General features: G+C 44.9%; 1 protein-coding gene across 3 annotated transcripts in view; it reads left to right on the top strand.

Moving 5' to 3' along the window:
* slc15a2 (solute carrier family 15 member 2) overlaps positions 1–23515 on the top strand; it is a 131481-nt gene that overhangs the window by 95839 nt on the left and 12127 nt on the right. For all 3 annotated transcript variants that reach the window (XM_067987084.1, XM_067987085.1, XM_067987086.1), the window contains 4 exons: positions 1860–1906; positions 2000–2110; positions 11033–11129; positions 11684–11830. In XM_067987084.1, coding sequence (XP_067843185.1) covers positions 1860–1906; positions 2000–2110; positions 11033–11129; positions 11684–11830 — 402 coding nt within the window. The remainder of the gene's footprint in view (positions 1–1859; positions 1907–1999; positions 2111–11032; positions 11130–11683; positions 11831–23515) is intronic.

Genomic DNA, 23515 nt, shown 5'->3' with positions numbered 1-23515 from the left:
AGCTGTAGATAATAGTTTATTGGGCCGGAAATTGCTTTCAAAATAATGGTGAGCCCAATAGCGCTTTGCCTTTAAAGGGATATCGCCGGCTGGAATCAATAGAATCAACAGACCAGCGCCAACTTGCTCTCCTGCCCAGCTGAAAACTAACTAATCTCACCACCAAACAGGCACGCTCAGTTTTTGACGTCTAAACTAAGTTTTAACAGCATGGTAAGTCTTAGAGACTGCCAAACAACAACACTGGCACTAAAAATTAACTTTTAAAAATGTGGAGTCTCATTACTCCTGACTTTAATAGTTTTGGGATATTTAAAAAAACATTTTTAATTAAAAGTTTTCATTTTTATTTTACTTTCTCATTCTGTCTCTTTTATCGCAGTCTTTTAATCTTATCCTTTCTTTATTTTGTTTTCTCTATGTAATTTTATAATATCTTATTATGTACATCTGGGTTTTTAGCCTGTGCTGTTTGTCTATGAACTGCACTCCCTGGTTCCCACAACATGGCTTGCTTCAAGCTGATTAGATGAGGGACCTTAGAGATCCTTTCACCACTCACTTAGCCCGGGAAAGAACGCCGATGTGAGTTGAACTCGCAGTTCAAGGAAGTTGCCGCCAAAAAAGAACGCGGTAACTTTACGGGTGAATTTAAATCTGATGAGCGGGGAGCACTGTTGGGTCACTCTGGCCAATTTACAGGCCATTATCTGTAAGTCAATCCTTCCATTCACCTCCGGCCTTCAATATCTCTGTCACAACCTTGCTACCCTTTATTTTATTGATACCACTATGTCAGTGTTGCTCTGAACTCTTCTCCTCCTGATAGCCCTTGGCTCCAGCTGTGCTGTTCTACATGGTCTTCCTGCTCCCGGCATTCTCACCGTGTTGAAATCAAGCCTCGTTGCCCTGAGTGTTACGCTGACTCGTTGTTTTCCGGGACTCCAAAACTGCGGGACTCCCTCGGTTTTCCCTTTCTCCTGCAATCTACTAGCCTTTAAACCCCAAGGTCGGCATTTCCAAACCACTACTTCTTGATTCATCCCACCTCCATTTCTTCTCCGTATTGGTGATGCCTTGCACTGTAGGCCTCGGGCCTCCTACCGAAGACAGTTTTAAATGGGTTGGATTTGGGCTGTGCGACGTTAACCTACCAACGTTTAATCCATTCCTAAGAAATTCCTTTGTCCTCAGTTTTAACAGAAACACAAAGTCAAGTCAATGGGTTTCACCCCTGCGATGGGTTTCACCCCTACATACACTGAAATAGTGGCTCAGGGAATCATTAGACATTTATACGCTAATATCGCACAGGACAATTTCACCCTAAAAGAATTTTCAGACTCCAATAACAGCAAATGGTGTTAGGAATCAGTGATGCCAGAAACTTCCGTGTCGGAAGGTCGTGCGTTTAAGTCCCACTCCAGGGACTCGAGCACATAATCCAGGCTGACACTTCAGTGCAGCACCGAGGGAGCACTGCACTGTCGGAGGTGCCGTCTTTCAGATGAGACATTAAACCGAGGCCCTGTCTGTCCACTTAGGTGGACGTAAAAGATCCTATGGCACTATTGTGAAGAGCAGGGGAGTTCTCCCTGCTGTCCTGGCTAATATTTATGCCTCAACCAACATCACTGAAACAAATTATCTGGTCATTTATTTCATTGCTGCTTGTGGGACCTTGCTGTGCGCAAATTGGCTGCTGCATTTCCTACATTACAACAGTGACTACACTTCAAAAGTACGTCATTGGCTGTAAAGCGCTTTAGGACGTCCTGAGGTCGTGAAAGGCGCTATATAAATGCAAGTCTTTCCTTTCTATCTAAACTCCCGATAATTATAAATTCCTTTGCATTCAGCTGGAAGACGCAAAGTCAAAACCACAGAAGGGTCAAGCCACCATGAGGTAGGACAATGTCCTGTTGATTTCCTCAAACTCCTTCTTGTCAGCAATCAAGTTTGTTCTGCTTCCTGCTCACCGCCTGACGTCTATTTACAGAATCATAAACACCCACAGCGAAGATGTAAACGTTGTCCTCGGCAACGCGAATTTCGGGACAGTCAGCAAGAACTACGGCAGCTCTCTGTACAAAGTCATGGAAAGAGGACAGTAAGTGGAGGTTTGTTTCTGAAGTATTTTGCCATGATGTGTGCCTGAGATGCCACGTCTCATATGCATGGTGGGCCTGGTTGTGCTGCTGGATTATTAGAAGAAGCACCAAGTACTCATATATATTGTGGGTATGCTAGTGTAGTGGTCGTGGTAGTGGATGAGCAATCCAGAGTTTGTGTGTTCAGAACTCTCCATGGCCTCGCCCCTCCCTATCACTGTAACCTCCAACAACCCTCTGAGATCTCTGCGTTCCTCCAATTCTCACCTCTTGCGCATCCCTGATTTTCTTCGCCCCACCATTGATGGCCGAACCTTCAGCTGCCTAGGCCCTAAGCTCTGGAATTCCCTCCCTAAACCTCTCAGCCTCTCTAAATCTCTCTCTTCCTTTAAGACGCTCTTTACGTAGAAACATAGAAACATAGAAAATAGGAGCAGGAGTAGGCCATTTGGCCCTTCGGGCCTGCTCCGCCATTCAAAATGATCATGGCTGATCGTCTAACTCAGTACCCTGTTCCTGCTTTTTCCCCATATCCCTTGATCCCTTTAGCATTAAGAAATATATCTGTCTCCTTCTTGAATACACCTAATGACTTGGCCTCCACTGCCTTCTGTGGTAGAGAATTCCACAGGTTCACCACCCTCTGAGTGAAGAATTTTTTCCTCCTCTCGGTTCTAAATGGCATACCCCGTATCCTGAGACTGTGACTCCTGGTTCTGGACTCCCCAGCCATCAGGAACATCCTCCCTGCATCTCGTCTGTCTAGTCCTGTTAGAATTTTATATGTTTCGATGAGATCACCTCTCATTCTTCTAAACTCTAGTGAATATTGGCCTGGTCGACCCAATCTCTCCTCATACGTCAGTCCTGCCATCCCAGGAATCAGTCTGGTAAACCTTCGACACTCCCGCCATGGCAAGGACATCCTTCCTCAGATAAGGAGACCAAAACCGCACACAATACTCCAGATGTGGTCTCACCAAGGCCCTGTATAACTGCAGTAAGACATCCCTGCTCCTGTACTCAAATCCTCTTGCAGTGAACGCCAACATACCATTCGCCTTCCTAACTGCTTGCTGCACCTGAATGCTCGCTTTCAGCGATTGGTGTACAAGGACACCCAGGTCTTGTTGCACCTCCCCTTTTCCCAATCTATCACCATTCAGATAATAATCTGCCTTTCTGTTTTTACAACCAAAGTGGATAACCTCACATTTATCCATGTTATACTGCATCTGCCATGTTCTTGCCCACTCACCCAACTTGTCTAAATCACATTGGAGCCTCTTTGCATCCTCCTCACAGCTCACATTCCACCCCAGCTTTGTGTCATCTGCAAACTTGGAAATGTTACATTTAGTTCCCTCATCCAAATCATTGATATATATTGTGAATAGCTGGGGCCCAAGCACTGATCCCTGTGGTACCCCACTAGTCACTGCCTGCCACCCGGTAAAAGACCCGTTTATTCCTACTCTTTGTTTCCTGTCTGTCAACCAATTCTCAATCCATGCCAGTATATTCCCCCCAATCCCATGTGCTTTAATTTTGCACACTAACCTCTTGTGTGGGACCTTATCAAAAGCCTTCTGAAAATCCAAATACACCACATCCACTGGTTCTCCCCTATCTATTCTACTAGTTACAGCCTCAAATAACTCCAGTAGATTTGTTAAGCATGATTTCCCTTTCATAAACCCATGTTGACTTTGTCCAATCCGTTAATGCCCTCCAAGTGTTCTGTTATCACATCTTTTATAAAAGACTTTAGCATTTTCCCCACTATTGATGTTAGGCTAACTGGTCTGTAATTCCCTGTTTTTTTCTTTCCCTCCTTTTTTAAATAGTGGGGTTACATTTGCCACCCTCCAATCTGTGGGAACTGTTCCAGAGTCTATAGAACTTTGGAAGATGATCACCAATGCATCCACTATTTCCAGGGCCACTTCCTTTGGTACTCTGGGATATAGATTATCAGGCCCTGGGGATTTGTCAGCCTTTAGCCCCATTAATTTCCCTAGCACTATTTTTTTACTAATACTGATTTCCTTCAGTTCCTCCCTCTCACTAGACCCTTGGTTCCCTAACATTTCTGGCAGGTTATTTGTGTCCTCCTTTGTGAAGACAGAACCAAAGTATGTGTTTAATTGTTCTGCCATTTCTTTGTTCCCCATTATAATTTCCCCCATTTCTGACTGTAAGGGACCTACATTTGTCTTCACTAATCTTTTTCTCTTGACATATTTATAGAAGCTTTTACAGTCAGTTTTTATGTTCCCCGCTAGTTTACTCTCATACTCGATTTTTCCCCTCTTAATCAATCTCTTTGTCCTCCTTTGCTGAATTCTGAACTGCTCCCAATCCTCAGGCTTGCCACTTTTTCTAGCAATTTAAATGCCTCCTCTTTGGATCTGTTTTATTTTTGCGCCAGACAGGAATGAATAATTGTTGTAATTCCTGCACACATTCTTTAAATATTAGCCATTGCCTATCCACCATCATCCCTTTTGGTAAAGTTCCCCAATCTATCATAGCCAACTCGCACCTCATACTTTCATAATTTCCTTTATTTAGATTCAGGAACCTAGTTTCGGATTCAACTACTCCATCTTAATGAGGAGTTCTATCATGTTATGGACGCTCTTCCCTAAGGGACCCCGGACAACAAGATTGTTAATTAATCCTTTCTCATTGCACAATACCCAGTCTAGGATCGCCTGTTCTCTAGTTGGTTCCTCTACGTATTGGTCTAGAAAACCATCACGTACACACTCCAGGAATTCCTCCCCCACAGTATTATTGCTAATTTGGTTTGACCAATTTATATGTATATTAAAGTCACCCATGATTATAGTTGTATCCTTCTTGCATGCGTCTCTAATTTCCTGTTTAATGCCCTCCCCTACATCTCCACTACTGTTTGGGGGCCTATAGACAACCCCCACCAATGTTTTCTGCCCCTTGGTGTTTCTTAGCTCCACCCATACAGATTCCACATCGTGATTTTCCGAGCCAATATCCTTCCTCACTATTGCATTGATTTCCTCCTTTACAAACAATGCTACCCCACCTCCTTTCCCTTTTTGCCTGTCCTTCCTGAATATTGAATACCCCTGGATGTTCAGTTCCCATCCTTGGTCACCCTGCAGCCATGTCTCCGTAATCGTAACTATATCATAACCGTTAATATCTATCTGCGCTGTTAATTCATCTAACTTATTGCGAATGCTCCGCGCATTTAGACACAGTGCCTTTAGACTTGTCTTTTTAAGATTGCTAGTCATCTTAGTTTTATTTTGCACTATGGCCCTATTTGTTTTTCGCCCTTGTTTTCTCTGCCTTCCACTATTGCTTCTTCCCTTTCTGTCTTTTGTTTCTATCCTTGTTTTCCCCCCTCCTCTGTCTCCCTGCTCAGGTTCCCATCCCTCTGCCATTCTAGTTTAAACCTTCCCTAGTTTAAACTTTAAAACTTTAAACTTTAAAACCCACCTCTTTGACCAAGCTGTCCTAACATCTCCTTATGTGACTCGGTGTCAAATTTCTGTCTGATAACGTTCCTGTGAAGCGCCTTGGGACGTTTCTCTATGTTAAAGGCACTTTAAAAATGCAAGTTGTTGTTGTTGGTAATTTGTGGGGAATAGTGACCAAGGAAGCTGCCAGATTGTCACAAATACTCAACTGCTTCACTGATGCCCTTTGGTAACCTAAATGGTTTGGCCTGACTGTGACTATTCCACACTATATAGTTGATTCTTATTGCCCTCTGAAGTGGTCTAGCAAGCCACTCAGTTGTAAAATCAATAGAAGGCCCATCACCATCTTCTCAGGGAAACTAGAGATGGGCAATGAAAGTGGCAAACACACACGCACACGCACACACACACACACACACATTTACAGTTATATCTTATTGCTAAAGGGAGTATTTTTAAATAAAGCTACACAACGTGGGGACTGGTACCTCAACTTCGGTGTAAGCCGTGGCCTTCTCGGTAGCACTCTCACCTCTGAGTCAGAAGGTTGTGGGTATAAGCCCAACTCCAGAGAACTTGAGTACATAATCCAGGCTGACACTCCCAGTGCAATTCTGAGGGAGCGCTGCACTGTCGGAGGTGCCGTCGTTCGAATGAGATGTTAAACCGAGACCCCGTCTGCCCTCTCTGGTGGCTGGAAATGATCCCATGGCACTATATTTTGAAAAAGAGCAGGGGAGTTCTCCCCAGTGTCCTGGCCAATATTTATCCCTCAACCACCATCACTAAAACAGATTACCTGGTCATGTATCTCATTGCTGTTTGCGGGACCTTGCTGCCATGTTTCCCTATATTACAACAGCGATTACACTTCATTGGCTGTAATAAGAGATAGGAGCAGGAGTAGGCCATTCGGCCCCTCAAGCCTGCTCCGCCATTTAATGAGATCATGGCTGATCTGATTTTTACCTCAACTCCACTTTCCCGCCTTTTCCCCATATCCTTTGACTCCCTTGCTGATCAAAAATTTGTCTAACTCAGCCTTGAATGTATTCAATGACTCAGCCTCCACAGCTTTTTGGGGTAAAGAATTCCAAGTATTCACGACCCTCTGGGAAAAGAAATTCCTCCTCATTTCCGTCTTAAACGGGCGACCCCTTATTCTGAGACTATGCCCCCTAGTTTTAGATTCCCCCATGAGGGGTAACATCCTCTCAGCATCTACCCTATCGAGTCCCCTCAGAATCTTGTATGTTTCAATAAGATCTCCCCTCATTCTTCTAAACTCCAATGAGTATGGACCCAACCTGTTCAATCTTTCCTCATAAGACAACCCTTCCATACCCGGAATCAACCTAGTGAACCTTCTCTGAACTGCCTCCAATGCAAGTATGTCCTTCCTTAAATAAGGGCACCAGAACTGTACGCAGTACTCCAGGTGTGGTCTCACCAGCACCCTGTACAGTTGTAGCATGACTTCCCTGCTCTTATACTCCATCCCCTAGAAATAAAGGCCAATATTCCGTTTGCCTTCCGGATTACCTGCTGCACCTGTATGTTGACTTTTTGTGTTTCATGTACGAGGATGGATGCGGGGGTTTATTGCTGGGGGTTTGAGGATGCGGGGGTTTATTGCTGGGGGTTTAAGGATGCGGGGGTTTATTGCTGGGGGTTTGAGGATGCGGGAGTTTATTGCTGGGGGGTTTGAGGATGCGGGGGTTTATTGCTGAGGGTTTGAGGATGCGGGGGTTTATTGCTGGGGGGTTGAGGATGCGGGGGTTTATTGCTGGGGGTTTGAGGATGCTGGGGTTTATTGCTGGGGGTTTGAGGATGCGGGGGTTTATTGCTGGGGGTTTGAGGATGCGGGGGTTTATTGCTAAGGGTTTGAGGATGTGGGGGTTTATTGCTGGGGGTTTGAGGATGTGGGGGTTTATTGCTGGGGGTTTGAGGATGCGGAGATTTATTGCTGGGGGTTTGAGGATGCGGGGGTTTATTGTTGGGTGTTTGAGGATGCGGAGATTTATTGTTGGGGGTTTCAGGATGCGGAGATTTATTGCTGGGGGTTTGAGGATGCGGAGATTTATTGCTGGGGGTTTGAGGATGCGGGGGTTTATTGCTGGGGGTTTGAGGATGCGGAGATTTATTGCTGGGGGTTTGAGGATACGGAGATTTATTGCTGGGGGTTTGAGGATGCGGAGATTTATTGCTGGGGGTTTGAGGATGCGGAGATTTATTGCTGGGGGTTTGAGGATGCGGGAGTTTATTGCTGCGGGTTTGAGGATGCAGAGATTTATTGCTGGGGGTTTGAGGATGCGGAGATTTATTGCTGGGGGTTTGAGGATGCGGAGATTTATTGCTGGGGGTTTGAGGATGCGGGGGTTTATTGCTGCGGGTTTGAGGATGCGGGATTTTATTGCTGGGGGTTTGAGGATGCGGAGATTTATTGCTGGGGGTTTGAGGATGCGGGGGTTTATTGTTGGGTGTTTGAGGATGCGGGGGTTTATTGCTGGGGGTTTGAGGATGCGGAGATTTATTGCTGGGGGTTTGAGGATACGGAGATTTATTGCTGGGGGTTTGAGGATGCGGAGATTTATTGCTGGGGGTTTGAGGATGCGGAGATTTATTGCTGGGGGTTTGAGGATGCGGGGGTTTATTGCTGGGGGTTTGAGGATGCGGAGATTTATTGCTGGGGGTTTGAGGATGCGGAGATTTATTGCTGGGGGTTTGAGGATGCGGGAGTTTATTGCTGCGGGTTTGAGGATGCAGAGATTTATTGCTGGGGGTTTGAGGATGCGGAGATTTATTGCTGGGGGTTTGAGGATGCGGAGATTTATTGCTGGGGGTTTGAGGATGCGGGAGTTTATTGCTGCGGGTTTGAGGATGCAGAGATTTATTGCTGGGGGTTTGAGGATGCGGAGATTTATTGCTGGGGGTTTGAGGATGCGGAGATTTATTGCTGGGGGTTTGAGGATGCGGAGATTTATTGCTGCGGGTTTGAGGATGCGGGAGTTTATTGCTGCGGGTTTATTTCTGGGCGGAGTTTAAGGCGAGAATGGGGCGCGTGCTGCTTTATGATAATGAGGGGGGCGGGGGCGGGAGCCGCCCAGACATGGTCACGTGGGCTGGTCTTCGTGCCACTTTCGTAAAGCCGGCCCGCTGCAGTCCGAGTGTGAGCGAAGCGCGGCCGGGCCGGGGGTTCCCTTCAGCGCGGCCTCGGCCGTTGTGCGGAGCGCGGGCTGGCGGCGGGCCCGGGCTCACTGCGTGGTTTGTGTTGAGAAAGATAAGCGCCGCTGGCAATGCCCGCTCTCACCCACCGGGCCCTCGAGGGGCAGCGGCAGATCCCTCTGTACCGCAGCATGTTGTAGTATTTCTCCATTCAAATAAAATTTTGCTTTTTTATTCTTCCTCCCAAAGTGGATGACTTTACATTTTCCCACATTATATTCCATCTGCCAAATTTTTGCCCATTCGCTTAACCTGTCAGTATCCCTTTGTAGACACTTTGTGTCCTCATCGCAACTTGCTTTTCCACCTATCTTTGTAAATCGCTTTGGGATGTCCTGAGGTCTTGAAAGGTGCGATATAAATGCGAGACCTTTCCTTTCCAGTTTAGATTATTTTTATTGTTCTCCATTGATGTTCCCCTCCACTATGCATCCTTTTCAGGGTGAACGGACGGGCCTCCTGCTCCCCCAGTCGCTGTACCGCTCTGTGACAATGTTGGAAGGTGCAAAAGGGCACAGGAGGTTGCTAGGTGACCGCCTCACAAGGGCCTGTGTGACCCTGAGCGCTGTGCTGGTCCATTGATTCTGGCACCAGCTACACAGCATTGCAAAGTAAAGGGTATTTATAGCCTTGGACTCCTCTCTCACTCTTCAAACAAGGCCTCAGCCTCCTTTTCTCTTATTTTTCAACACTGAATGCGATAAATTCTTCGTTGCGGTAGAGTAACATCTTAAAACCTAGGAATACCTAGAAAACGGATGCGTAAACATTGAAATGGTACAGGGTATCAAGTCTTAACCCGATTGTCTTTAAAGACAAGTGGCCATTATTTGGCACAAGGCTAAATAATGGAACTGTGCAGGTGCCGAGTCCATTTTGGGGCTCTACCAGGACAGGCTACCACCTTTGTTAAAGGGATGGGCAGATCCAAATCTGAAATGGTCCAATTGGCCTGCTTTGGACGAGACCTTCCATTGGCCAATCCGGACCCTACTAGAACCTTGAGCGGGGCCGGAACTAGACGGAGATGACAAGGACCTGATTTAGCTCTCCACTGTGCTTCCCCTGTGCCCATTGTTGGCTGTGTTAACGGGAATGAAAATCAGGCCTCGTCTCTCATTTCTTCAGCTTTCTCGCTGTTTTCAAATCGTTATCGTTTCCATATAAAGGCAAGGAAAGGAAAGACTTGCATTTATACAGCATCTTTCAGAATGTACCAAAGCGCTTTACAGCCAATGAAATACTTTTTGAAGTGTAGTCACTGTCGTAATGTAGGAAACGAAGCAGCCAAATTGCGCACAGCAAGATCCCACTAACAACAATATGATCATTTGTTTTAGTGATGTTGGTTATAAGATAAATATTGACCAGGACATCAGGGAGAACTCCCCTGCCCTTCTTCGAATAGTGCTGTGGGATCTTTTACGTTCACCTGAGCGGGCAGACAGGGCCTCGGTTTAACGTCTCATTGTAAAGACGGCACCTCCGACAGTACAGCACTCTCTCGGTACTGCGCTGAAGTACTGACTCCATCCTCATGGATGATCCTCTGTGATGTGGGGCCATTAAGAGCATAGGAATGTTTAGAAACAGGGAAAAACCAAAAGGCTCATTGAGGCCATCCCCATCATCATAGGTCAAGAACACCAAGGAACAATGCAATTGTTTTCGCCCAAAAGACAGACCAACCTTTTTTTAGTTTGTACTCTACTGCTCTTCTAACCCAACACCATGGGGCTCTTTTCTCTTCAAAAGTGAAGGCTGAGGGGCTACATAATAGAGGTCTTTAAGATTATGAAAGGGTTCGATAGGGTAGACGTAAAGAAAATGTTTCCTCTTGCGGGGGAGACCAAAACTAGGGGCCATAAATATAAGATCATCACCAATAAATCCAACAAGAAATTCAGGAGAAACTTCTTTACCCAGAGAGCGGTTAGAATGTGGAACTTGCTGCCACAAGGAGTAGTTGAGGCGATTAGCATAGATGCATTTAAGGGGAAGCTAGACAAACACATGAGGGAGAAAGGAATAGAAGGATATGCTGATAGGGTTAGATGAAGAGGGGTGGGAAGAGGCTCGTGCGGAGCTTAAATACCGGCAGAGACCAGTTGCGCCGATTGGCCTGTTTCTGTGCTGTACATTCCATGCAATTCTATGTAATAATAACCTAGCAAGAACCAGGATCCGTGCTCTTTTCTCTGATTGTTTCTATCTTCCATACAGATACACAGGAATGTGCAAAGTTGGGGCAATGGAATATGACGTGGATGTCGGACTGATAGACTTTGGAGCAGCATATACCATCATTATGAGTATGATGGTGAGTGTGAGTGTGAAACTCAACATCATTATTCATGAAAATTTGCAGGGCTATGGGTAAAGAGCAGGGGGGAGTGGGACCAATTGGATAACTCTTTCAAAAGAGCCGGCACAGGCACGATGGGCTGAAATGCCTTCATCTGTGATGTACGATTCTATGATCAGGTCAAAACTTTTTAAAACATTTTTTTCTAAATCATTGTAAGTTTTCGAAAGATCTTTTAATGCTGCCTGTTTAGGCGGGAACTAGAATTGAGTACCATTTTAGCTTTAGTGATTGAATTTATCGTATCTCGACCCTTTAGTTAACGTGCAAATGGCTCAGCTTTGAAAAAATAAAAAACATCCTGAGGAAACAATCAATTGTCAATGACCTTGCTGAAGACTTCAGCAGCTGCTTTCTAGAAGGTTCCTGACATCTTGCCTCCAAGCTCCTGTTGGCGAGGCTCGCTCGTGTTGATCAAAACATCATTGGATCCCCTGCACTTTATTGCAATATCTCTTGCGGTATTGGGAGGCATTGACTTAAATCTGTTTTGTTTTACTTGTCTTCAGCCCGAGGAAGGCAGCATGTCGATTTGGAAGTTCGAAGATATTAAAGCAAATGTATTGCACATTGGATGGCAAGTTCCTCAGTACGTCTTGATGTCTGCTGGAGAAGTGATGTTCTCCATAACTGGAGTGGAGTTCTCTTATTCGCAGGTATTGAGTTGCTCATGAGCCTCTCTGATGATAGAACATAAGAACATAAGAAATAGGAGCAGGAGTAGACCAATCGGCCCCTCGAGCCTGCTCCGCCATTCAATAAGATCATGGCTGATCTGATCCTAACCTCAAATCTAAATTCATGTCCAATTTCCTGCCCGCTCCCCGTAACCCCTAATTCCCTTTACTTCTAGGAAACTGTCTGTTTCTGTTTTAAATTTATTTAATGATGTAGCTGATGTTGATGTGTTAACTGACACAAATCTGAGTTGAAATAAGAACGTATGAATGTTTACATAGGGATTGCTAGACGAGAAAAGACCAAAGTCAATCTAGTTCACCTTCTCCCATCCTGGTAGTCGCATGATACAACAATAATGGAATTGTTGAATAATCATAGTAATCAATCTCTATCAATTAATTTACAACAGACCCAGACATGAGGTGAGGAAACCCCCAGTGGTGGCGAGCTCTGGGAACCATAGGTCCAAAGTCACCTTTCTCCTCCCAAGCGATGCTACACTTACCACATGTCATGTCTCAAACCACTCATACTCTGTGTCCCAAAAACAGGAATGGGCCATTAAGCTCAACAAGCCCATCCCCATCCCCCCTCCCCTCAATACATAGGCCTTGTCAGCCTATTGGGGCTGATATTTTACCTCCCTCTCTTACACTGGACACTACTTCTGGAGAGCAGAGTATCCAGAAAGCCCCAAGGCCAGAGATTCCTGTTGGAAAAGGAAAGAATTGACCTAGCTGCTGCTGTTGTCCTCTTTAGGTTGCTCCCAGGCTCTACACTACCCGTCCCAGACCCTCCAACATGACCTTCCAACACTGCATGCATGTGTACTCCTCCTGGATATCGTATGGACCCGAGGTGTCAGATGTGGCTCTGTGGGTAATACTGTCACCTCTGAGTCAGAAGGTTGTGGGTTCAAACCCCAATCCAAAGACCTGAGCACATAATCTAAACTGACACACCCAGTGCAGTACTGAGGGAGTGCTGTGCTGTTGGAGGTGTCGTCTTCCGGATGAGAAGTTCAGTTGAAGCTCTGTCTGCCCTCTCAAGTTGATGTAAAAGGTCCCATGGCACTATTTTGAAATTTTCCCCGGTGTCCTGGGCCAATATTTATTCCTCAACCAACATCTAAAAAACAGATTATCTGGTCATTATCTCACTGCTGTTTGTGGGATCTTGCTGTGCGCAAATTGGCTGTCACGTTTCCTACATTACAACGGTGACTACATTTCAACAAATAATTCATTGGCTGTAAAGCGCTTTGGTCCTGAGGTTGTGAAAGGCGCCACATAAATGCAAGTCTTTCTTTCCTTTCAATGAGCAACAGTGCTCAGAGCAGCCCTCTCCAAATGTCCAGGCCCACGAAATTCAAATAAGGACAAGCCAGCAAACAAGTAATATAAATACAAATGGAACTGAGAGGCCTGGGCTTTGCAAGCTGCTTTGCAAGCAATCGGGATCTGATTTGTCTTTCTGAGATCCAAAGTGGATGACCTCGCACTGTCCCACATTGAGCTCCGCCTGCCACAGTTTTGCTCACTCACTTAATCTATCAGTGTTCCTTTGCAACTTTCTGCTCCCATCTACACTATTGACTGCGTCATCTAACTTAGTGTCATCAGTAAACTTATGATATACGTCTCTCCGTTCCTTCATCCAAGTCATTTATAAGTCAACAGTAATTGAACTCAAGGAGGAGTTGGTTCAGGTACAGAATAGACACATACGAGGGGGAAAGGAATGCCATCCAAAGCCAGAGCTCCCTGGATGACTAAAGATACAGAGATCAAAGTGAGGCAGCAAAAGGAGGCTTATGACGAATGTAAGGATCATAATACAGTAGAGAACCAGGCTGAATACAGAAAGTGCAGAGGAGATCTAAAAAGGGGAATAAGAGGGGCAAAGAGAGAGTATGAGAATAGATTAGTGGCTAACATGAGATGGAACCCAAAAGTCTTTTATAAACATATAAATAATAAAAGGGTAGTTAAAGGACGGGTGGGGCTGATTAGGGACAAAAAAGGAAATCTTCCTGTGGAGGCAGAGGGCATGGCTGAGGTACTAAATGAATACTTTGCATCCGTCTTCACTAGAGAAGAGGATGCTGCCATTGTAGCAGTAAAAGAGGAGGTAGTAGCGATATTGGATAGGATAAAAATAGATAAAGAGGAGGCACTTAAAAGATTGACAGTACTCAAAGTCGAAAAGACACATGGTCCAGATGGGATACATCCTGAGTTACTGAGGGAAGTAAGGGTGGAAATTGCGAAGGCTCTGGCCACAATCTTCCAATCCTCCTTAGATATGTGGGCAGTGCTGAAGGACTGGAGGATTGCAAATGTTACGCCCCTGTTCAAAAAAGGAGAGAGGGATAAACCCGACAATTACAGGCCAGTCTGCCCAACGTCGGTGTTGGCGAAACTTTTAGAGACAATAATCCGGGATAAAATAAATTGGCACTTGGAAAAGTATGGGCTAATAAATGAAAGTCAGCATGGATTTGTCAAAGGAAAATCTTGTTTGACTAACTTGATTGAGTTCTTTGATGAAGTAACGGAGAGGGTTGATGAGGATAGTGGGATTGATGTGTAAATGGACTTTCAAAAGGCATTTGATGAAGTACCACATAATAGACTTGTTAGCAAAATTAAAGCCCATGGGATTGAAGGGACAGCGGTAGCGTGGATACAAAATTGGCTCGGGGACAGAAAGCAGAGAGTAGTGGTGAAAGGTTGTTTTGCAGACTGGAGGAAAATACACAGTGGTGTTCCCCAAGGGTCAGTATTAGGATCATTGCTGTTTTTGCTATATATTAATGACCTGGACTTGGGTATAGAGGGCATAATTTCAAAGTCTGCAGATGACACGAAACTCAGAAAAGTAGTAAATAATGTGGAGGATAGTAACGGACTTCAGGAGGACATAGACAGACTGGTGAAATGGGCAGACACATGGCAAATAAAATATAACACAGAGAAGTGTGAAGTGATGCATTTTGGTAGGAAGAATGAGGAGAGGCAAAACAAAGTAAATGGTACAATTTTAAAGGGGGTACAGGATCAAAGAGACCTGGGGGTGCACATACACAAATCTTTGAAGGTGGCAGGACAAGTTGAGAAGGCTGTTTAAAAAGCATATGGGATCCTGGGCTTTATTAATAGAGGCATAGAGTACAAAAGCAGGGAAGTTATGCTAAACCTTTATAAAACACTGATTAGGCCTCAGCTGGAGTATTGTGTTCAATTCTGGGCACCACATTTTCAGAAGGATGTCAAGGCCTTAGAGAGGTTGCAGAAGAGATTTACTAGAATGGTACCAGGGATGAGGGACTTCAGTTATGTGCAGAGACTGGAGAAGCTGGGTTTTTTCTCCTTAGAACAGAGAAGGTTAAGGGGAGATTTGATAGAGGTGTTCAAAATCATGAACAGTTTTGACAGAGTAAATAAGGAGAAACTGTTACCAGTGGCAGGAGGGTCAGTAACCAGAGGACACAGATTTAAGGAGATTGGCAAAAGAGTCAGAGGCGACATGAGGAAACATTTTTTTTACGCGACGAGTTGTTATGATCTGGAATGCACTGCCTGACAGGCAGATTCAAAAGTAACTTTCAAAAGGAAATTGGATAAATACTTGAAGGGAAAAATTTTACAGGGCTATAGGGAAAAAGCAGATGAATGGGACTAATTGGATAGCTCTTTCAAAGAGCTGGCACAGCCACAATGGGCCGAATGGCCTCCTCCTGTGCTGTAGCTATTATGATACTATGATAAATGTAGTGAAAAGCTGTGGCCTCACTACATATCCCTGGGGGACACCACTAATCACATCCTGCCAATTTGAGTACATACCCATTATCACTACTCTGTCTCCTACCTCATAACCAATTCCCTATCCAAGTCAAATAGATTGCCTCCAATTCCATGTGCTGTCATTTTTGTTAATAGTCTCTTATGTGGAACCTTGTCGAATGCCTTCTGGAAGTCCGTATAAATAACATCCATAGATACTCCTTTATCTACCACGTTTGTTACCGCCTCAAAAAATTCAACTAGGTTCGTTACCCTTTATAAATCCATGCTGTCTCTCTCTGATCAGTTTATGTTTGTCCAAGTGCTCAGTCACTCTGTCCCTAATAACAGATTCCTTAAAGGGAGTAACTAACGAGCTTAATCTAGGGCAAGTCATGGCAGCAGAGCTCACACCCATGATATGCTCCTCCTGCGCTATGTGGGAAGTCATGGACACTGCCGGTGTCCCTGGCGACCATGTGTGCAGGAAGTGTGTCCAGCTGCAGTTACTGGCTAACCACATTTCAGAGCTGGAGCTGCGGGTGGATTCACTGTGGAGCATCCGCGATGCTGAGATTATCGTGGAGGTGGTCACACCGCAGGTAAAGATTATGCAGGCAGAAAGGAAATGGGTGACCGCCAGGCAGAGTAAAAGGACTAGGCAGGTAGAGCAAGAGTCCCCTGGGGCCATCTCCCTCTCAAACAGATATACCGCTTTGGATATTGTTGGGGGAGATGGCTTATCAGGGGAATGCAGCAAGAGCCAAGACCGTGGCACCACGAGTGACTCAGCTGCATAGGAGGGGAGGAAAAAGAATGGGAGAGCAATAGTGATAGGGGATTCCATCGTAAGGGGAACAGATAGGTGTTTCTGCGGCCGCAGACATGACTCCAGGCTGGTATGTTGCCTCCTTGGTGCTGGGGTCAAGGATGTCACGGAGCAGTTGCAGGACATTCTGAATGGGGAGGGCGAACAGCCAGAGGTCGTGGTCCATATTGGTACCAACGACATCGATTAAAAAAGGGATGAGGTCCTGCAAGCAGAATATAGGGAGTTAGGAAATAAATAAAAAAGCAGGACCTCTAAGGTAATAATCTCAGGATTACTCCCAGTGCCACTTGCTAGAGAGAGCAGAAATAGGAGAATAGTCCAGATGAATGCGTGGCTTGAGAGATGGTGTAGGAGGGAGGGGTTTAAATTCCTGAGGCATTGGGACCGATTCTGGGAAAGGCGGGACCTGTAAAAGCTGGACAGGTTGCACCCAAGCAGGACCGGAACCAATATCCTCGCAGGGGCATTTGCTAGTTCTGTTGGGGAGGGTTTAAACTAGTATGGCAGGGGGATGGGAACCAAAAGGCAGGTACAGATAGGACAAATTCAGACCAGGAAACGGGATGTAGAAAAGCAGTTAGTGTTGTAGTTAGCGACTCAGAAAGGCAAAAGAAGCAAAGGTTAAATAGTGTTCAGTACAGGAATTTGACAGGGTTAAAGGGTATTTACTTCAATGCAAGGAGTATTACAAACAAAGCAGATGAGCCAAGGGCACAGATAGACACATGGCAGCATGATATCATTGCTATAACGGAACCTGGCCTAAAGAGGGGGCTAATTTTCAGGCAGGATAGAGTGGGTGATAAAAAAGGAGGGGGGTAGCATTATTGGTTAAAGAATCAATTACAGTTGTGAGAAGGGATGATATGCTAAATGGATATATGGGTTGAGATAAGAAATAAAAAAGGGGCAGTCACAATACTAGGAGTGTACTATAGACCCCCGAATAGCGAAAGGGAGATAGAAGAACAAATATGTAGGCAAATTTCTGAGGGCACTAATAGTAGGGGACTTCAACTACCCGAACATCAACTGGGATTCAAACAGTGTGAGGGGCAGAGAGGGTGCAAAATTCTTGATCGGTGTCCAGGAGAACTTTTTTAGCCAGTACATGACAAGACCAACAAGAGGGGATGCAATTCTAGATTTAGTCCTGGGGGGTGAAGTGACAGTGGGTGACTTTTTGGGGATAGTGACCACAATTCAGTTAGTTTTAACATTATTATGGAAAAGGACAAAGTTAAGTCAGGAGTAAACATTTTAAATTGGGGAAAGGCAAATTTTACAGAACTAAGAGGTGATTTGGCAGAAGTGGACTGGACACAACTACTTGAGGAGAAATCAATGGCAAGCCAGTGGGAGGCAATAGGAACATCGGAACATAGGAACAGGAGTAGGCCATTCAGCCCCTCGTGCCTGCTCCGCCATTTGATAAGATCATGGCTGATCTGTGATCTAACTCCATATACCTGCCTTTGGCCCATATCCCTTAATACCTTTGGTTGCCAAAAAGCTATCTATCTCAGATTTAAATTTAGCGATTGAGCTAGTATCAATTGCCGTTTGCGGAAGAGAGTTCCAAACTTCTACAACCCTTTGTGTGTAGAAATTTTTTCTAATCTCGCTCCTGAAAAGTTTGGCTCTAATTTTTAGACTGTGCCCCCTACTCCTAGAATCCCCAACCAACGGAAATAGTTTCTCTCTATCCACCCTATCTGTTCCCCTTAATCTTATAAACTTCGATCAGATCACCCCTTAACCTTCAAAACTCTTGAGAATACAACCCCAATTTGTGTAATCTTTCCTTGTAACTTAACCCTTGAAGTCCGGGTATCATTCTAGTAAACCTATGCTGCACTTCCTCCAAGGCCAATATGTCCTTCGGAAGCTGCGGTGCCCAGAACTGCTCACAGTACTCCAGGTGCGGTCTAACCAGGGTTTTGTATAGCTGCAGCATAATTTCTGCCCCCTTGTACTCAAGTCCTCTAGATATAAAGGCCAGCATTCCATTTGCCTTCTTGATTATTTTCTGCACCTGTTCATGACACTTCAATGATCGATGTACCTGAACCCCTAAGTCCCTTTGGACATCCACTGTTTTTAACTTTTTACCATTTAGAAAGTACCCTGTTCTATCCTTTTTTGATCCAAAGTGGATGACCTCACATTTGTCTACATTGAATTCCATTTGCCACAGTTTTGCCCATTCACCTAATCTAATAAAAAGTGAAATTCTACGGGTACAATGCAGACACGTCCCCTCAAAGATAAAGGGTGGCACTGCCAAATTTAGAGCCCCCTGGTTGTCTAGAAGTATATGGGGCAAGATAAAGCAGAAAAAGAAAGCTTATGACTGTCACAGAAAACTAAATACTGTAGAAAGCCTAGAGGAGTATAGAAAGTACAGGGATGACATAAAAAAGGAAATAAGGAAAGCAAAGAGAGGGCATGAAAAGATATTAGCTAGTAAGATTAAAGAAAACCCAAAGATGTTTTATCAGTACATTAAGAACAAGAGGATAGCTAAGGAAAAGGTGGGACCTATCAGGGATGATAAGGGTAACTTGTGTGTAGAAGCAGAGGATGTGGGTAGGGTTTTAAATGAATATTTTGTCTCCGTATTCACAAAGGAAAGGGATGATTCGGACATAGTAGTTAAAGAGGAGAGGGGTGAAATATTGGATAAGGTAAACATAATGAGAGAGGAAGTACTAGAGGGATTGGAATCCTTGAAAGTTGATAAGTCACCAGGGCCAGATGGATTGTTTCCTAGGCTATTGAAGGAAGCCAGGGAGGAAATAACGGATGCTCTGAGGGTCATTTTCCAATCCTCACTAGATACAGGGGAGGTACCAGAGGACATAGAAACATAGAAAATAGGAAAAGAGTAGGACATTCAGCCCTTTGGGCCTGCTCCGCCATTCAAAATGATCATGGCTGATCGCCAGCTCAGTACCCTGTTCCCGCTTTTTCCCCATATCCCTTGATTCCTTTAGCATTAAGAAATATATCTATCTCCTGCTTGAATATATCTAATGACTTGGCCTCCACTGCCTTCTGTGGTGGAGAATTCCATAGGTTCACCACCCTCTGAGTGAATGGCATACCCCGTATCCTGAGACTGTGACCCCTGGTTCTGGACTCCCCAACCATCGGGAACATCTAGTCTGTCTCGTCCTGTTAGAATTTTATATGTTTCGATGAGATCACCTCTCATTCTTCTGAACTCTAGTGAATATAGGCCTAATCGACCCAATCTCTTCTCATACCCGCCATCCCAGGAATCAGTCTGGTAAACCTTCGTTGCACTCCCGCTATGGCAAGGACATCCTTCCTCAGATAAGGAGACCAAAACTGCACACAATACTCCAGATGTGGTCTCACCAAGGCCCTGTACAACTGCAGTAAGACATCCCCGCTCCTGTACTCAAATCCTCTTGCAATGAACATCAACATACCATTCGCCTTCCTAACTGCCTGCTGCACCTGAATGCTCACTTTCAGCGACTGGTGTACAAGGATACCCAGGTCTCTTTGCACCTCCCCTTTTCCCAATCTATCACCATTCAGATAATAATCTGTCTTTCTGTTTTTACAACCAAAGTAGATAACCTCACATTTATCCACGTTATACTGCATCTGCCATGTTCTTGCCCACTCACCCAACTTTGCATCCTCCTCACAGCTCACATTCCACCCCAGCTTTATGTCGTCTGCAAACTTGGAAATGTTACATTTAGTTCCCTCATCCAAATCATTGATATATATTGTGAATAGCTGGGGCCCAAGCACTGATCCCTGCGGTACCCCACTAGTCACTGCCTGCCACCCGGAAAAAGACCCATTTATTCCTACTCTCTGTTTCCTCTCTGTCAACCAATTCTCAATCCATGCCAATATATTCCCCCCAATCCCATGTGCTTTAATTTTGCACACTAACCTCTTGTGTGGGACCTTATCAAAAGCCTTCTGAAAATCCAAATACACCACATCCACTGGTTCTCCCCTATCCATTCTACTAGTTACATCCTCAAAAAACTCCAGTAGATTTGTTAAGCATGATTTCCCTTTCATAAACCCATGCTGACTTTGTCCAATCCCGCTAATACCCTCCAAGTGTTCTGTTATCACATCTTTTATAACAGACTCGAGCATTTTCCCCACTACTGATGTTAGGCTAACTGGCCTGTAATTCCCTGTTTTTTCTTTCCCTCCTTTTTTAAACTGGACTGGAAGACTGCAAACGTAGTACCATTGTTTAAAAAGGGCACCAGGCAAAGGCCAAACAATTATAGGCCGGTCAGTCTTCCCTCGGTGGTGGGCAAACTATTAGAATCAATTCTGAGAGATAGGATAAACTGTCACTTGGAAATGCATGGTTTAATCAGGGATAGTCAGCATGGATTTGTTCAGGGAAGGTCATGCCTTACAAATCTGATTGAATTCTTTGAGGAAGTGACAAGGAGGATTGATGAGGGTAATGCAGTGGATGTTGTCTACATGGATTTTAGTAGGGCATTTGACAAGGTCCCACATGGCAGACTGGTCAGAAAGGTAAAAGCCCATGGGATACAGGGAAATGTGGTGAATTGGATCCAAAATTGGCTCAGTGACAGGAAACAAAGGGTAAAAGTTGATGGATGTCTTTGCGAATGGAAATCCGTTTCCAGTGGTGTGCCACAGGGCTCAGAGGTGGGTCCCTTGCTGTTTGTGGTATATATTAATGATTTGGACTTGAATGTAGGGGGCATGATTGGCAAATTTGCAGACAGCACGAAAATTGGCCGTGTAGTTGATAGTGAAGAGGATAGCTGTAGACTCCAAGAAGATATCAATGGGTTGGTGGAGCGGGCGGAAAAGTGGCAAATGGAGTTCAACCTGGAGAAGTGTGAGGTAATGCACTTAGGGAGGGCAAACAACAAAAGGGAATACGCAGTAAACGGGAATATATTGAGAGGAGTAGAGGAAGTGAGAGACCTTGGAGTGCATGTGCACAGGTCCCTGAAGGTGGCAGTACAGGTAGATAAGGTTGTGAAGAAGGCATACGGAATGCTCTCCATTATTAGCCGAGGTATAGAATACAAAAGCAGGGATGTAATGATGGAACTGTATAAAACACTGATAAGGCCACAGCTGGAGTATTGTGCACAGTTCTGGTCACCACATTACAGGAAGGACATAATTGCTATGGAGAGTGCAGAGAAGATTTACAAGAATGTTGCCAGGGCTTGAAAATTGCAGCTATGAGGAGAGATTGGATAGGCTGGGGTTGTTTTCCTTGGAGCAGAGGAAGCTGAGGGGAGACTTGATTGAGGTGTACAAAATTATGAGGGGCCCAGAGAGAGTAGACAGGAAGTACCTGTTTCCCCTAGCGGAGAGTCCAAGAACTAGAGGACATAGATTTAAGCTGATTGGTGGAAGGATTAGAGGGGACATGAGGTAAAACTTTTTTACCCAGAGGGTGGTGGGTGTATGGAATTCACTGCCCGAATTGATGGTAGAGGCAGGGACCCTCAACTCTTTTAAAAAGTACCTGGACCTGCACCTAAAGTGCTGTAAACTGCAGGGCTACGGACCGAGTGCTGGAAGGTGGGATGAGAATGGGCACATGGTTGTTCTTCGAGCCGGCGCGGACACAATGGGCCGAATGGCCCCCTTCCATGCTGTATCTTTTCTATGGTTCTATGGTTCTAAGTAACTTCTCTACAACTGATGTTAGACTAATAGGCCTGTCATTTCCTAGTTCGTCTCTCCTGCCCTTCTTAAATAATGGAGTGACATTGGCAGTTTTCCAATCCAAGGGGACAATTCCTGAATTGAGAGAGTTTTGGAAGATCATGACCAACGCATCAACAATTTTTTTAATACCCTGGGGTGGAAACCATTGGGTCCTGGAGATTTCTCCATCTTCAATCTCCATCCCCATTCTTTTTTTTACTTATATTGAATCTGGTCAGTTCCTCCCCTTGAGTTATTTTTTCGTTTTCCTCGTATCTCTGGTATTTTGACCTCATCTTCTACTGTGAAGACCAATACAAAGTCGCTATTTAGTAAGTCTGCCGTTTCCTGATTTCCAATTACAATATCAGCCGCGTCTGTCGTTAAGGGGCCCACATTACTCTTCGTCACCCTCTTTCTCTGTATATTTGTAAAAACCTTTATTGTCGTCCTTAATATCCCTCACAAGCTGTGTCTCGTATTCCCTTTTTGCAGCTCTTCCCACTTTCTTTGTATCCCTTTGCTGTTCTTCATATCTCTCCCGGTCCGTGGGATCTCTACTGTTCCTTGCCTTCGTATGAGCCCTTTCTTTTAGTTTTCCACGATCTCTCACTTCCCTTGTTGACCAGGGTTGTTTAATTACACAAGTAAAGCTCTCGCCCTTTAGGGGTACTTACAGGTGTTGTATTCGACCAAATATTTTTTTGAATACCTCCTACTGTTCGTCTGTAGTTTTATCCGTTAATAGTTCTGCCCAGTCTATTGTGTTCAATTCCTGCCTCATCCTTCCAAAGTCAGCCTCATTTAAATCATTTAAACAATCATTTCACTGTTTTAAAACAAAATAAGGACACAGAGGGAATCGAACCCACGGGAAGGTGTCAGTCTGACTCCCGGTCTGTACTGAATTAGCGGAGTGTGGGTGGGGGGGTTTCTGTCGAGCTTCCATTGAGGTTACAGGGTGGCGGAGCGGGAGAAGCCCCGAGGAAATTTACCCCGTCTACTGCTCCCGACTGCAGTAAAGAGTTGCAGTTTCCTGAAGCGCCATCAGATGGAGCCAAACATCAAGACAAAGGCCCATGGATCACAGGGGGACATCGGAATTACTAGACGAGAAAAAACCCAAGGACCATCCAGCTCTCCGTCTACCGTGATACAACGATGATAGAGTTGTTGACTAATCATAGCAATCAATCTCTATCAATTAGTCGACAACCGACCCAGACATGATATGAGGAAAACCCCTGTAGCGAAGAGCTTTGGGCACCATAAGTCCAAAGTCACCTTTGTCCCCCCAACGCTTACCACATGTCATGTCTCAA

Source organism: Heptranchias perlo, chromosome 7 (genome assembly GCF_035084215.1).
Source record: "Heptranchias perlo isolate sHepPer1 chromosome 7, sHepPer1.hap1, whole genome shotgun sequence".
In the NCBI taxonomy this organism is placed as follows: domain Eukaryota; kingdom Metazoa; phylum Chordata; class Chondrichthyes; order Hexanchiformes; family Hexanchidae; genus Heptranchias; species Heptranchias perlo.
Note: the sequence above shows the minus strand (reverse complement) of the source record. Positions and strands in the feature narration are given on the sequence as shown.